General features: G+C 38.2%; 1 protein-coding gene across 2 annotated transcripts in view; it reads left to right on the plus strand.

Annotated features, from left to right (window-relative positions):
* Positions 1–17,198, plus strand: part of SLC49A4 (solute carrier family 49 member 4) — a 73,203-nt gene that overhangs the window by 44,654 nt on the left and 11,351 nt on the right. For both annotated transcript variants that reach the window (XR_011141958.1, XM_068949060.1), the window contains exons 5-7: positions 459–567; positions 1,224–1,291; positions 6,199–6,326. Coding sequence is in view for 1 of the 2 variants with exons in the window: in XM_068949060.1 (XP_068805161.1) it covers positions 459–567; positions 1,224–1,291; positions 6,199–6,326 (305 nt within the window). In the remaining variant the exon portion in view is untranslated. The remainder of the gene's footprint in view (positions 1–458; positions 568–1,223; positions 1,292–6,198; positions 6,327–17,198) is intronic.

Here is a 17,198-nt window from a genome sequence, read left to right on the forward strand (position 1 = left end):
CAAACTAAAAAAAAGTAAGACAAAAAGAGTGTTGTTCAAAGAGCATGAATCTCCGAGTTTATGCTTGAAGTATGCTTTTTGTCATTTGAATTAGTGCTTGTTGTTCCTAATATATACTTAGGCTAAATAGGTTGCCCGAGCAAATGCAGAAGAATTGCTTGCAGAAATGAGAAACATATGAGTACATTGCAAAAATCTTTGAACCATGTAGAGAGAATGGCTCTTTTTTTCCTTTTATATATATTTATATATCATAGTGCTAAGGCAATAACATCTCAGCCACTGGAATTTTAGTGACATAGCCAGATACCTTGTTTTTTCTGACTCATTCTTCAGACCTCCACTGTTTTTCTTGATGGGCAGAGTATAGATTCTAGGGTGTAATTTACTCTTGCAGCTAATCTTAGTGCAATTTCTAATATAAGCAGCAGCTAATTGCATATGTTTTGTCTTCACAGCAATTTCCGATTCTTGATGATTGCTTTAGCTTATGCTATACCATTGGGTGTTTTCTCTGGCTGGTCTGGTGTTCTGGATTTGATATTAACACCAGTGCATGTAAGCCAAGTAAGTATCTCCTGACCGATAATCAGCAGCTATTTTGCAAGTGATATGTTTTTATTTTGCATTAACATACAATTTTTAGCAAATTTTCTTGTTTAAGAATCTATCAATACGTATGGACCTCTCTTCTCCTGAAACTTTAAACAAAATAAACTAGCTTTGGCGTTCCAAACTGTCATAATTCTTCCTGCAAACTGTTCACTAGTGGCTAATATTTTCAGAACTGCATGCACCTTCTGACAGGAACGAAGAGGCACATAAACAAGTGGGAGTATTGTTGGCTGCTGTACCTTTAGTAAAAGAAAATAATGTTTACCAGGTGGAAAGGATGAAAAGGGGAAAAGAGGATTTTTAAGCTTTTTCATAGAGTGCTATAAAAATCCAGGGGACATTCTTCAGATGATTCTGTAAAGAGAGGTCACGTTTAGATCATAGGCTACTTGGTCATACCTTTTAAAAATTTTTTTTTTCTTTTTTCTTCTTAGTGAATGTATTTCCATAGAATATCCTAGAAAAAATACTGCTTTTCAGATTGGCTGGGTGAGGGAGGATGATTTGCTAGTGATTTGCAGCCCCTGTTCACCATTTGTTTTGAAAGTAAAATCTCATTTTCTCAGCTTTCACACATTCTCCATGTTTGTTTCTTTGTTTTCTCTCAGGTAGATGCAGGCTGGATTGGATTTTGGTCCATAGTTGGAGGTTGCGTTGTTGGCATAGCAATGGCAAGGTAAGAATAATTATATGTCCTTCTCCATTTCTTCACCTGTGATTATGATTTGGCTTATGCTCTTAATAACAGACTTCTCTCATCTTTTAGATACTTGAAATGGAAAATGCATAGTTCCAGGGTTAGGATGTGTTCGTTGTAGAGCCATGATTTGTATGTTCCATATTACTGGTCTTTGGGGGGTTGAGAACTCCATGTGTGCGTTTGCCTCAAGTTGACGAGTCGTACTGTTATTCCTGACAAGTGCTTCCGATCTGCTCCTTTTGAACGCAGTTACTGTGAATTCAGCTGTTTAGTATTGGGGAGAACCAATCCTAGCAGATTTGGAAAACATTGAAGAAGTACGGTGTCTGTCTCCTTCCATCAACACTTTTGGGCATACTGATTCCTGAAGGGGCCTTGGGAACAAAGCAGAGGCAGCCCAGACACCATAACAGTACATTGCACCCTAAACTAGTCTAGGCCCACTTTGGCTACACTATTGGATTCCTGTATGGCCTAACAGTTCTCTGCTTTGTGCTACAGTGTGGCTGTACCCATGCTTTCTGCATATCCAGACACAGACAGCTCTGGCCTTCATGAATGCTGAAAGACGTGAGGAGTGGACAAGGCAGGGAATGGAACACCCTGCCTAAAGGCTATGGCTTTTTCTCCGTTGAGGTCCCCATCAGGGGGAGTTTGGGGGGGGGGGCGGGGGGAAGACTTTCAAGTGTCCTTGAGCAGTGAGTTTATAAAACAGATTAAAACCGATCACGGGTTCTCCTTGCTTCTGGACTTTGAAGCAGTGTCCTGGCTTCTTTATGTCCACTTTTCAGATTCCAGTTCCACAATGAGCATAGCGCAAGTGCAGGGATCTGTCATCACTGTAGTCACTGCGGGATTGTGGACCCAAACTGGCATCTTTTTACGGCAGAACTTGAAGCTCTCTTTTTGTGTACTCTGATGCAAAGCAATGCATAAGGAAATGCGAGGTTTCTCTTCCTGACATTTTGTGTGCTGCCTAGCAGCCAAAAAGGAGGAAGAGGAAAATCCCCTCTGACCTCGGGAAAGAAGCAAACGTTTCCCTTCTCTCCAGTCCGAATGCTACCCGGAGGACTTAGTCTATTGAAACACAGCTCACACACTGGTTTCTTCCACAGAGTCACTTTTGATTAGCTCAGCTTGGGTATTGAGGCTTTTTGTCTAAAACAAGTAAATGTTTAAAACCAGCTGCTGTAAAAGAAACTCTGCCCAGTAAATGACCTAGATGCTGTAGCAGGTTATGTGATGAAGGAGCTAGTGTGCTGGTCTAATCCTTTACATCTGGGATTAATCTCTCATATACTGGGGTATTTCAAAAGTAGAGGAGCATGCTTAGCAGCTCCCTTAACTTTGTCAGGAGAGAATCTGCTGAGTCAGTGCCAACATGCAAATCTCAACCTTTATGGAAGATTAATTTATCTAATATATTGCCTGGGTTAAATAACAGGAAATGCTGACAGTCTCTCCAACTACTTCAGAATTGATTTCAAACCCTATTGCATACCGGGCTTTTGTAGCCTTCAGAGCTTTCGTTTTGAGTAAATTAGAAAAAAACACCAACAGTCTGTCTTCAACTATGTCTTTCCAGCTGGGGCAGTTCAAACGGGAGGGTTTGCCCACAGAAAGTGAGGGCGGGGGCGATGTGTCGCCCCTGATGGATGACTCTCCCTCCTAGGCCTATTCAGCAGTTATCTGTGCAGCGTTGAATCAATGACGATTCGGACTGTAATCTGCTGAAAGTTGTAATTAGGAAAATTAGGTAATGATTCTTGTCAAGTGTGACAAGCTGATGTATTTCAATGTCAGAACTGTGACTTGCCAAGAAGCAACTCTCTTCCTTAACCATTCCCAAGAAGCTGAGTTTTTTTGTTTTCCTAACTTTTTTTTTCTGCTGATTTAGCCAAAGCAAAATTGGTGCAGCTTAGAATTTGCTCTTCCTATTTCTGGCAATGTAGATTCTACCCTTCAGATGTATAACAACTGAGGTTTGCACTGGAGCATTTGTCCCTGCATGTCACAGTTGGTGTTAAATCACCTATATTAAAAGTAATGCATAGTTTGGACATTTATTTATTTATCTATCTCAATTTCAAAATGGTGCAAGTTTTCCTCAGCACAATATATAAATCTTTCTGCTTTGTACCCCCTGCCCTCCCCATAGCCCTGAATTTGGATATGTTTAGCTAATTAGCGTGATGCATTTTTTATAATTGAAAAGCCTGGGCTATTTTGGATTTCTGGCAGGTGTTGCACCCTGTGCTGGCAGCTTTAGAATGATACTGGTTTGAAGAAAAGCAGTGTGAAAGAGCGACATTCATATTATCGCGCTGAAGCATAAATCTATTTACTCTTCTCGGATTTTTTTTTTTTTGTTACATTTGCTAATGATCACAGATATTTCTGAGGTTTTGTCCTTCACAGCCCAACGTTTCTTTCTAATTTTAACCTACAGCATAGTCGAAATGCTGAAACTTTATGACATGGTGATAATTTCCTTAGCAACAGACAGTGTTGTCAGCAACATACATTTATGTTATAGATTTAACTATAGGATACAACCCAGGGCTGGGTTTGGTGTGTTGCAGAAGATGGTTACCAATGCGAGGCTCAAGAGCTCTGCGTCCTAGATGCGTCCTAGGGCAAGTATATACCTTTTGCCCTGCAATGCCTACAGTTTTAGCAAATGCAGATATGCCACTATGCGCTAGGTGCTGAAGAAGGTTTTGAACAGAACAGAGGGTTTTGAAGGCAGGACTCATTGTGCTGGGACTAGAGGAAAAAATCAGAAACATTCTCCGCAATTATTGGAACAAAACTAGTGTTCTGAAAAGTTGACTAGTTTTACAGTCTTTTTTTATTCTCCTGTAACAAGGCAAGAAGCAGAAATCCCTCAATTACCAAGTTCAGGCCAGTTTGCTAAATTATTGTTTCCATTATTTCTGTTGCTGGCAAATTGAATAGCCACATAAAACTTTCAGTTTATATTTGCCCCTTCTTGGCTCTGATTCCTGTGATATCCACGAGGTCCTTGGAGCGTGCTTCTACCACTGATATTGAAACCATATTCTTTCTGCCAGAAAGAATTGCAGCTGCTCAGTAAAGGTAGATATTTGCTCTGCTTAACCGTCTTTAGTGTTTTGGATGCATATCATCCTGTCATCCAGACGTATCCCTGTTGGTAGGACAGAAATAGAGGATGCCCTAGCGACTCCTTCCAGCCCTGTTTTCTGTGAATCTCTCTTCTTGATGGCTAACTTTTTTTTTTTCCACTTTTTTCATTAGACAGTATATACGTAACTGCTCTTACCTCTTAGAACAGGGAATACTGTTGTTGGCTGCCGAAAGGCAAAGAAAGGAGTCTCTGGAAGAAAACTAAAGTTTACACTTTGTCATGCTTCTGAGAAGCTTTTTGTGTTGCTGGTTTTGGCTCCGGTGATCACAAAGAATAATTTAAAGAAACGGACTTTGAAAAGGGGTGATCCTGATTGCTGGATATGGATTGTCAGGAAAAACTAGCAGCTAACCTCTTACTACTCGAGATTAACGCAGATGCCATTTGAACACTACAGTTATAAACTTTTAAGATCATAGGCAGCATTGATCTTCCTCTACCGCTTATTGAATTACTGAATTACTGCTAAATTCAGTGTGGAATTAAAGCACAGGGAGAGCCGAAACAGGAGGAAAGATGTGATAATTTTTTAGGATTCAGTAACGCGTACATCTCTTGTGATATATATGAAGCTAGAACTCCTGGCTCTCAAAACGTTGGTAGCACTATTTGTTTTATCAAGTAAGCTATGTAGTATCGGCCTGTAAAGCGATCAGCGTCAGGAGAGAGAAGGCAGTTAGCTGACTGGCTGGACTGATTTCACCGTGGCCCAAGCTGGGTGGGTTGTGCTGCTAGAGGTAAGGGGCGATGAGGGTAGAAGACATTCCTAAGGCATATATTCCTTGATAACCAGGGGACTATAGCAAATTGCTGGTGGATTAAATGACCTTACCTTTTCTAATATATCTTTTTTTTCCTGTATCAGTGTTGAAATCTCTTTTGAAAAGAGCAGTTGCACTGATAATTATGCCATGTATTACTGTTCAAATGCGTTATGTCTCCTAGAAGGAGAAATGAAAACAGATGAAAAAAATGACTGCACCATCAGTTGGTATAAAGATCTTATTTACTTGCACAGATATCCTCTCCCAAATCATCAGTAGAGCATGTCTGTAGGGGAAGAGTGACACCAAGCTCCTTGGTTTCTGAAACATTTTAAACCGATACAGCCACCTGCAGAATGACTGCATAGGTTTAAAAAAAAAAATCCTGCTTTGCTTAAGCCATTGAAAGTTTCATTACCAATAGAAGCGAGGCTTCAAAAGTCGTACCTTGTTCTCTTTTTTTTTTCTGGGGATTCCGGTACTGGCAGTTTTGTCATTTCCCGCAGGAATGGATCTTAACACTTAACTATATATTGAATGAAATATATCAAATTCCTCATAGCTAATTGATCAGTGCGTCTGCCAAGGGGGACTGGCAAACACTGACAAAACAGCAAAGGAAGTAGTGGTGTGATGTTGTGTCCAGCAAATGCAGAAAGACAATCCTTCCTGAGTACCAAATATTGTCAGTGATGCCTCAAGATTTCTTTGTTTTGTTTTGGCTGTTATTTTGTGTCAGCTATAAAATACATGGGTATTCAGCTTGACAGCTACAGATATCACCATTGTATAAAAATGTTTTTTTGCCATTTCAGACAATGGGAAGTGATTTTTAAATTGTTTGGTAGCCTCTGAAATGTTTACTGAGAATATATTGAATTAATTGTCAAACATCAAAAATGATATGAAAGTTAGCATTTATACTGCTCTGACCTGTGCTTTTGTTTTAGATTTGCGGATTTTATCAGGGGCATGCTGAAATTTATACTGCTGCTGCTTTTATCTGGAGCAACATTAGCATCAACCTGGTTCACGCTCACCTGTCTAAATAGTGTCACTCATCTGCCTTTAACCACAGGTATTGACAGTAATTTTAATTCTTATTATTTATAATTGGTATTTCAGGCAAATATTTGCAGTCTTACATTTACAATATGTCTGGTATTCTAATTCTGATACCTTCAGTAATACAGTAATTTTACCAGGACGGACCAAAGAAGGATTTAGAAAACCCATTACAGCTGATAGTTTTCTATCAGCTTTCAATAACTTCATAAAGAGACTAAAAATTAACCAAAACCACTAATTATAATAACCCAGAATATACATTTTAGATTGATTCTGAGGCTGAATGTTTTTCTGTTTTGATTTCTTGGTGTTCTGGAATAACAGTGACGGAAACAAAACAAGAAAAATCATATGAATTGGAGTAATGTTGCATGTAATAGGGAACAGTGACGTATCTGGGGATTTAGGATTTGAAATTTGCATTAATTTTTGGAAAGGTGATACGGTTTAAACAAAGGTGAGCCATGGTATTTTCAGCCACCTAAGTTTAGGTTATTGTATCCCTGTACTATCGTATCATCCTTTTTACGCTGACAGTATCTGTAAGCAGGCTCAGGGAATTCATCCAGCCCCAAATTAACTCGGCTTACTGCTCAAAAGGATGAGAAAAGTCTTTGGCAGAAGCAGAGGGAAAGACCAAAAGTCTAGGAAGTCCCCACTTGTTCTACCCACGTGGCCAGTGAGCTGTACTCTTAGTTAAAAACTAGCGCCGCTTAGTTTATAAAAATCTATCCTTCACCTTCGTTTCTGCACCAAGTGACTGATCCACGTGCAATCCCAAGACATTCAGCAGAATGATGAGTTACAGTAAAACTAATCCACTGAGACTTTAAGCATATTTATTTATTTATTTAAGAATTCTGTAATTCCATTTTAAATTTAGCGCTATTTTTGTTATAGGCACGTTTACATATGATAGAAGAAATTTAAAAACATTTTTTTTCCTGTTTTTCATAGTGTGGTGTGGAAAGTAGTGTATCAAATTCTGATTTATTCAAATTAACTTTGAGATTCGGCAAGTGTCCTTGGCACATTGCATATGTCACAACTATAAACTAGAAGTGGGTACAGCAAATTGAAATACATGATCAATTCAGAAGAAACACCATCTGGATGGATAGGTCAAATTTGTGATTTATCTTGAAATTTAAATTTCTTTCAAAAACTTTTCTGCATAAATAAAATCTAATATAATAGATAAACAAATCAAACTTTATGGTGGCTACTGTCATGACAAATGACTACACTTTTTTCTTCTCCATCAGAGACAGGCAAAATGCAATAAAAGCTCTTATTCCTTGTGCTTGTCTGCTTCATCACTACATGCCTGCAGTAATGTAAATTTTTACAGTAACTCTATCCTCTGAATTGATGCAGCAAGCCAAACATGTAAACATCCCTTCAAGTCTATGCGTAAGAATGAAGCAGACAGGTTTCAGGAGGTGAAAGTCATTATGTATGTACTCACCAGTGAGCCAACACAAAACTGTTAAAACTCTCTCTGTTGTTTGGCTTTTTTGTTTTTTTGTTTTCAAAAGAACTCAGCATGCAATATAGCTTCTAGTAGAATTTGTTCAGAGCATGCAGGTACGTTACTGTGTTTTTTGGGAAGGTGATCCACTGTCAAGACATAAAAGTGCTTAGGGTTTGATACAAAGTCTCCTGAACTAACAGACCTTGATAAGAATCTAGGGAATCTGGATTGTTCTTATGCAGTTGATGTTTTTCCTAAAATGGAAGCTTCCTTAAATTGAGTTGTAAATTATATTTTAGAGTAGTCTAACTGTGTTGTTCTTATATATGTCACTGTAAATTCTGAGCCCTTTTCCATAAAACGTAAGCTTGTCTTGAACAGAAATGCCAGCAGTAAGGTTCATTCCTTTAAAAATAAAATAAAATAAAATAAAAGTACCATAAGGCAACAGGGCCTAATGAGTAAATATCAAATAAGATTTATTTTTTTGACTCCTGGCATAATGTTTAAATTTCATAGATAAGTGATGGCTTTGTTTTTTTTTTCTCTAATTATTAGTCTTTTCTTATTAAATTTCATCTAAAATAGATGCAATGCACTCGCTTCATTTAGATCCCTGTGCATTGAATACCAGTGATAACAGCTTTATGAAATACGCTCTTATGGATGAAAACACACAAGCTATTTAGGCTAGTTTATAGGACTTCGTGCTAGATTATTCCGAAGCGTTAATGGTGCAATATGATGATGACCTGGGCACGCCGCAGTAATTGGGAGAAGTAGTATATTTGAACTGATTTGGATAAACTTCGTGCTTTTTTTTTTTTTTTCTCCCTCTTCTTTTAATTAGAAGTTTGAGATGCAGAGTGTATCAACCAAAATGTAGAGGTCAAGTGCAGGCTGTTACCTAGCAGCTTTGGGAAGTGATTTGAGGTAGCTGGTTAAAGTAGAGGTTGCTCTGCATACTCAGTGGAGCGTTGTAGAGAAGGAACTTCTAGGTAGTTGTCCCCTGTGTATTTTTATGTGTTTGGAAGATGTGCAATAGAAAAGCAGCTGTCATTATGTCATATTCTTTTTTTGTAGTGGAGGTTTATATAATGCTTTATGTCCCAGAGTTACTTTGGAGGTATCACTGAACGTTTGCTGCAAAGCATTATTAATGTTCTGTTATTGAGGGCAATATCTGATGTAATCCAAAAGTTGACAAAGGGGCTCTTCAGCTTCTTCCTGTTACGGGGCAAAGAGCACAAGTGTCATGCCGGGCAACGCGGCTGAGCAAGTGGTGGGCCTCAGTCCCCACTTCCAATCTCATCCAAATGCTGAGGCAGGGCAAGCAGGGTTCAAAATGGACTTTCATGGAAAGTTGGGTGGGTGTGCCTTTGATCTTATCAGGATGATTTCCCTTCTGCGCACGCTAGTTCCCATTTTGTGGGGGGCTCCCCCCTCCTCTCTTTCCCTGCCTCAAATGTTGTTCTCTTGAGCAAATAATAAGTCTTTGCCCCACAAAGCACTGTCACAATCAGCAGTGTCCAGAAACTCCTAAAATACCTGCATGACCTGGTGGACTGCCAGGACATTTTAAAGGGGAAATCTTCCATGGGACCGGACCGTCGTTTTGAGGTAGGAAGCTGCCCTGTGGGAGTCTGTGCACTGGTCCAGGAGTTAAGAAAGGCTTCACCCTTCAGATGAAGGCTAGTTAGAGAATATCTTCGTCAGGACCTCTCAGCTGGCTGCTGCTTGATCCATTAGTAATGTTTGCATCCATGGAAAAAAAAAACAGTGGTTTCCCTAGGTCCAAAAAACATCTGTTGCTGTAGTGTGTGGTTATTCTCTGGCATTCGTGCTCATGCACCCCTCTGAAACCCCTCTGCCTGTCTCTCACCTGAATTCCAGAGTAAGCTCTCATATGCGTATGTTTGCATGCAGGCAGGCTTTTGCAGCTTTAAAAGTACAAAACAGCTTGGCCACTTATTCACCCTAAAGGAACGGAAAAAATAATCTCTAGAGACTTGTGTAAAAAACAAACAAACAAAAATACCGTCCCTTTTAATCAGTATTCCTTGCAGCAGTTGTAGAAATGTCTGGTTTAAACATCAGGGGAGGAATGGTATTTGAGAAAATGGTCATAGCAGTATGTGTGTTCCTGCACTTGTTTGTATAATGTTCTCCTAATTCCTTATAAATAGGCACAACCTCATCTAAAGATATTTCGTACAAAGTGCAATTACTTAGACTGGAAACCTTTAATGCTGATATTAAAAATCAATGACTGCTTTGTTTTCTTTAAACGGTATTGCTTAGCATTGTCTGTATTGTGTAAGGCACGCGTTGCTTTGCGTTACCGTAATATGCTCTCAAACCACCGTTTAGACGGTTTTTCCTCCTGCCACAGAACAAGACAAGCTTTCTGTCATTTGTTACCTTCTCAAATACCTCTCCAAAAGACTTTCTGTAAAGTGCATTTGGAGTCTTGTGTATGAACTGTTAACTGCCAATGTGAAAAAAATGAAGGCAAGCCAGTAATGATGCAGTGCCATCACAGCTACGATATCCTCTGGCTCAAACACCTCTCATCAGCTAATCATAGCTCTTAAAACCCCTTGATTTTGGAATCGGTTTACATTTTAAGCAAGCTTGAATTTTCTTTTAAAGAATTGTAATGTTAAGGAATTATAGTTTCGATGTATATTATTTGCATTTTTCAGCCAGTTGCAAAGATGATTTCATATACACATTGAACGTTAAAATAGTTTTCCCCCATTGAATTCCCAGCACAGCTGCTGATCTCTTTCTCTGTGCCAAGTCCATTGTTAGTTTGCTTTGTGTTGAACTTCGTTATGTGAATTTATGTACAATGGCCTACTTTGACCCAAAATAATTGTATATCACGTTGCAATGCCAATTTCAGTATCTTTGTATTGCTAGTAGTATCTCTGGATACAAATACTAGCATTTTCCAAAAATTGATATGCAGCACTCGTCACTTGCAGCACAGATTCAGTGTTTTCAGCATAGCGTATCAAGAATATTCTAATATTTATGAGCACATTCAGCAGAATTTTGCTTTACAAAATCTTTACAAGTGCTGCATGGCAGATACTCTGAATGCAGTGGCATCTTGATGGACTTGATGACTATATTTAGGTTAAGCGATCTAAACTTTCTTTTTCGGTTTGAATCAGTTGAACCGATGGAATATCATAAACACATCCATCTCCCTATCCACATCCACAAAGCACAGTATTGAAAAAGAGAGAGGTGTTAATTATTTAATACTGATTGTTTTATCTTTGAGTTTAATTTCTTTACTGTAAACAGGACATGCATAATAAGGATAAGGCAGGCTAACCGGTTACTTGGTTAAAATAGTGGCTTGAAACTATGTAAATTGAGATTCTTCTTCTAGCTTCAGCATTAACCTGCTTGTGGCTGTGGGCAAATCAAATTACTCCTGCTCCTGTTAAGCTTTTCCCACCCGTAAGACGGGAATAATGACCCTTGTCTTCCTGAAGGCTTTTATAGCTCCACAATTAGAAGATGCTCAAGGAAGAGCTAGTTTGAAGGGCTTATTTACAAACAATGAAACACCCAAGGGTGAAAGGGTAAAACATGAGAACTTTGGAAAGAGCATTTCAGGAATGATATCTGTGAATCTGGCCAATTTAAATATCCGTCAATAAGAAGCTTCAAATATTTTATGCTTTCTAGATTTTTTGATGATCACTCACTAATCCCTTCTATTTTTGGTTCTCCAGAGTGAATACTCTACTTTCAAAGCAAGTTCCACTTGCTTTTGTTTTGGGAAGTATATAGAACACATGCAATTTGATCATATTTCTGCTTACTTTCATAACTATATCATAAGATAAGAATTTGATCAGCACATGCTGGAATGGAAATCTGTGCAATGAAACATACTGGTGTTGTAAATGCACACTGCCAGGGCATCCTTCTTCTGTTGTTTCTTGCTCCTATAAGTGAATTACAGTAAAAGTTACTCTATTACTTTGAGGCAGGCACATTTTTCATGAAAAAATTAAAGGCAATTTCTTCTATGACTGCTCTTACCCTGGCCAGCAGCAAGAATTAAATTACAAGAGACTTTCATTCCACTTCAGCAGACTTTAGAGGTTTTGATAAGAACTAACTTGGAGTGTTATTTAGATCACGTGCATAGATGGTAAAGTCAACAAAGCATTTGTCCAAATAAGGTGGTAGCCTTTCATTTTGGCATTTGGCATGCTGTGGTGATAGGCAGTAACAAAATGTTCTAGATCTCTGTAGGTTACGCTTTAAATTGTATGCTGAGCACAAGAGAAAACATTCAGTTCTATTTACTTTCCTGTTTCTCTATTTGAAATGTGTGTGAGATTTAACTCAGTTTGTCTGGGAGATGGACCATTACGTGGTGTGCAGAGTTCAAGAGTTTATGGCAAAGAACTTCAGGAGATGATACTGCACCACCTGCTTGCAGCTGATTCTACTCTAGACTTTCTGACATTTCTTTTGTGAATTTATCCACAAAAGGCATTTTTTTTTTTTTAAATGGAACGGTGATACTGCATATTGTTTATGTTAAAAATCAGCCAACGTGTACGTGCCCATGGGCTGATAAAACCATATAGGTCAGTGCAGATCCTTCCATTACTTTCACTTGGCTTTGGATCCGACTCTGCAGTTATGAATCAGTCTATCAGGAAAAGAAGATGATATAATTTAAGAGTAAATTGCTAAACATGTTGCAGGCCATCTTGAGGAATTCTGGGAATTTGTTTGTATGCCTGAAAGACTCTTGAGATTTTTTTTTCTGCTGTGTTGCAAGCTCAATAAAGAAGCGTACACTGTCCTGCAAACCACTGCCGTGTTTTAATTCCCCTTTTTTGCTATGACACTCTTGCCAGAGCAGATAACTGGGGAAAAATAAAGTCTGATTGTGGGGCATAGGCATATATTTGCCATCCTGTAGCTAAAGACCTGCAGTAGCCAAGGAGGAACCTAACTTCTTGTTGATTTTTTTTCACCATTCTGTGCTAAGCCCCCATAACAGCAGCAGTCCTGAATCATACCTTGCTTCGCCTAACTAATAGCATCCATGATGCTATTGTCAAGGCATGTATGATTCCTTGTTTCCTTTTTGGCTGGTAGAAGGAGAATGAATACTGAGGAAATAGCATGGGTTGCCTCACACCTTAAATGTGAGTATTACGTGACTCGAACTAGTTTGAGCCTCCTGCCAGGGCAGCTTCAGGCCAATTCTCTAAAACAGCTGTGCTTTGGATGGGAGCTTTGCCTTTCTTGTTCTCTTTGCAGTGGCCGATCTGTAAAATAGCAGCTACTTAATGCTTCCAAGGATGTTTAAAATATGGTACATTAATGAAAGTATGGGGAAAAAAAAAGCCAGTGTCATTATTCATTGTTGTCCAGAACTGCCACTGTCTTAAGCAGACCCTTACCTTTGCACATAGCTTCATGTGCAGTTAATAACTTTTCGTAAGAAAAGGTGATTTTCTTTTTAAACTCTAGCATGACACGCTTTGACACACTTTCCCAGCATATGCTTCTATCCAAGCTAGTTGGTTGTTTGTGGGGATTATATTAGTTTCTAGGTAAACCTTTTTCTTATCAGCACTTTCATATCCTTATATTCATTTCCAATGACTGTCATCAAGAGTGTCTTAACTACAAGAAAAAAAAAATCACTGTAAATTTCAGTGCTGTTCTCCTGAAGAGTAAAATCGTGGTACTTGTTTATGTTCATTCAGTGCGAGGTCACTGCAGAAGGCAGTAAATGGTCTCCGTTAACGGGTGGCGTTCTGCCTACTACAGTACCTTGCAGCCCTTGGGCTGGAAGAGACGGTCTCTACTTTGTGCGTGAAGTAGAAGGCCAAAACAGCTTTTGAACTCATATTTGTTTGGCTTCTTCCAATTACTTATTTTTCTGAAACTGCATATCTTATCTTTGACTTTCTGTGTATTGACCAATCGGATTTGTGACTTTCAATCTCCAAGTCTGATGCAATAAAATTATCTGTGTAGCACTGAGGAAGATCCTGGATGGTTTGCAGAAATATCAAATAAAAATATTTTCCTGTCACTGAAATGTGTACCTGTTAAGAGAGAACTCAGTAGGCTTTCAGGTTTTTAAGTTTCTTTTAGAGCTGTTTTTTGTGGTTTATGAGTTAAAAGATGTCATTTCCGTTAGGTCTTAAAATTTATCTTGGCATCTACAGGAAGTGATATTCTGCCTATGCTTTTACTTTGACATTTCCTGCTTTGGTTTCAAAAAGTGTATGTGTGTGTATATGTGCGTACTGCTTGTTTTATAAAGAAAGGTGTTACTTCTGAATGGTTATGGAGCATCCTGAAGGAAGTGGTCGTTGCATAAATATCATCTGTGATCTCAGCAGAAAGATTTTGTATTTGGTATTCAGCTGACAATTCTGGTGCCTGCACATAAGGGAGATGATATTTGAGGGAGGGTGGAGGAGAAAAAAAAATAATGCTAAAACTGCTTTGGTCATGGTAGTATAGAAGGGTGTGCTGGTGGGTGCATTTACGTGACTAAAGGAAGCTGGAGTAACAAGGAGTGTAAGGGTGGAGACTCTAAAGCACAGTTATTGTGTTTGGTTGTTTGCAGTCTTGTCCTTTTAGTACATTTTAGTAAGCAATGAGAAAATGTCATAATTCAACTTTCATATTTTAGATTAGCAAATGTACTTTGAAGGTTTTTGTTCTATTGAAACTTCCGCACCTATTGTATTGTCTAAAATTTGACACTTTGATCTTTCAAATGGCTGCCAATCTCAGATGCCTATTTCTGCCGTCTCCTGAAGCGAACCTGAATTTCTGGAAATCATTCCTCTTGTCTATTCAGAGGCATCCAATCCCCTTTTCCTGGGTATTGCTGTCTGTGGAAGAAGTTTCAGTCTTAAGCAGACGTGCTGCCTCTGGCAGTATCTGTCGCTAGCTCTGCTTTTGATGGTGCTTATTTCATCTTTCAGTAGCTTCATGACTACTCTATTTCCAGTGCCTGAGGTTTCTATTACGGAATTAATGCTACTGCCTTTTTGTCTGTTTGGAAAGTTCTGAAAAATTTTACTGTAAGTTACAAGTAGCTATCTATAGATATCTTTAATTGAGTTTAGTGAGGGGCGGATGTTCATTTGTCTTTGGAGATTCTTGTATTTCAGTCATTTGTTGGTTTCTCAAGCCAAGTCAAAATTTTTTCAAATACCTGAATTCTATTTTCTGACTTTTTTTTTTTTTTTTTTGACTACACCTGACAGCGGTTGGAAAGAGTTAGAGCAGTATGCTGTGGTGTTTGAGGTAGCCAGGAGCTCAGAGAGGTCTACGCAACTTGAAATACTGGTGAGGACTTGCAGCAGAAATCTGTGGAGATTATAACTAGAGAAATCAGTTCTTCAATTTTAGGTAGAAGACCCCATTAGGAAGAGTTTCTGAATACACTTTTTTCTTGCTCTCTGAGAACTGTTGAACATACGTTGCATCAATTCCTTTGACTTTTATTCTGCAGTTTATAATAAAAGAATTTGAGAGGTGAAAAAATACTTCTTTTTAAACAACCTAGAACATTGTGGCATATTTAAAAAAAGGAAAAAAGCCAGCTGCCCCCTTCTGAAGTTACGCCATCTATATCATCCTTCTGATAGACTCTTCTATCCTCTTTTTCCTGTCCAGGCAAATCCTCCTGTAAAGAAAGAAATATGTCTCTGTGCCTTGGAAGCAACCCACATCAAAAGAAGGATCTGATAGGCAGTCATTTCTGCTGTGTCTCCTAAAGCCTTTATCTCTTTTCCATGATTCTTCATATTTTAACAAATGGCCAATTTTTTTAAGCTGGCAGTTTCCTGCTTAACAGTTTCTTAACTGAAAGATTGAGCAGTGCTTAACAGAAGGTGAAGCAGAGGTGTTTTTTTTTTTTTTTTTTCAATTATTTCCTTTCCAAGATAGAAGAAAGTAAAGTATACTGAAAATGCATTTTCTATTTTATATATAAATATATCCATGAAAAAATTCTGTCTAGGATTCTGCACCATACTGCAGTGAGGAGATGGTATGAAATATGCAATAATTTCCCCATGACTTAGGAACATTTTTGAATTTGATCTTTTTTTTTTTACATTCTTCTTGTCATTTTGTAGGAATTATTCCAGACTATTTTTCAGTATTCTAATTTCTGCTGTTTTTCCTTTTTCTGCTGTTTTTCCTTTTTCTGCTGTTTTTCCTTTTTCTGCTGTTTTTCCTTTTTCTGCTGTTTTTCCTTTTTCTGCTGTTTTTCCTTTTTCTGCTGTTTTTCCTTTTTCTGCTGTTTTTCCTTTTTCTGCTGTTTTTCCTTTTTCTGCTGTTTTTCCTTTTTCTGCTGTTTTTCCTTTTTCTGCTGTTTTTCCTTTTTCTGCTGTTTTTCCTTTTTCTGCTGTTTTTCCTTTTTCTGCTGTTTTTCCTTTTTCTGCTGTTTTTCCTTTTTCTGCTGTTTTTCCTTTTTCTGCTGTTTTTCCTTTTTCTGCTGTTTTTCCTTTTTCTGCTGTTTTTCCTTTTTCTGCTGTTTTTCCTTTTTCTGCTGTTTTTCCTTTTTCTGCTGTTTTTCCTTTTTCTGCTGTTTTTCCTTTTTCTGCTGTTTTTCCTTTTTCTGCTGTTTTTCCTTTTTCTGCTGTTTTTCCTTTTTCTTTGATTGGTAACCCAGTTTATGAAGGCTGCAGGTCAGGAAATGCACCCCTTACAAGACAGCATCTAAGCAGAGACTTAAATTCCATTGAAACTAATGCTACTGAACTTTTAAAGTCTACTAGATTTTTTTAAGTTTTCTTTTTTCAGAAATAGACATAACAGGTATATTAATAGATAATATAGGTATTTTCAGCATCTATTGCACTGCAAAGAACTTGGCAGTGTCAGAAATCGTAGAAAAAAAATCAGAAGCTGCTGAAGAAATGTCTATATTCTTCTGTTATTCATCCAAGAAAAGCAGTAGTTCTACAGTGGTGAATAATCTGCTTTATCAAATAATAGCCTATTGCTGCCAGGCGCTGGGTGCCTTTCATTTCCTACCGAAGCTGAGAGGGATTCAACATGTTGCAGGTCAGGCCGTGATGAATACTAACGTCTTAATATTTGATAGATCATTAGTATTTATTTGTAAAATGAAAGCAAAATTATTTCTGCCCTTTACAGCTAAGTCAGAAGGTTAATTCCATGTCCGTTTCTAATTCAGTGCATTAATTACTCCCTTTCTAATTATGTATAAGACAACAGTTCCTGTTCATTTTGGAGAAATTGAACTCTAGGTGAGGCTTTGCATATGCCACTTCCTGCTTGTTCGTAAGTGAATTCCAAACCATTGAACATGTCTCTGTGGGTTTTGCTTTTAAAAAATAAATCAGTGTTCCTGAC

The sequence above is a fragment of the Struthio camelus genome, chromosome 6 (assembly GCF_040807025.1).
Source record: "Struthio camelus isolate bStrCam1 chromosome 6, bStrCam1.hap1, whole genome shotgun sequence".
NCBI classification, from domain to species: domain Eukaryota; kingdom Metazoa; phylum Chordata; class Aves; order Struthioniformes; family Struthionidae; genus Struthio; species Struthio camelus.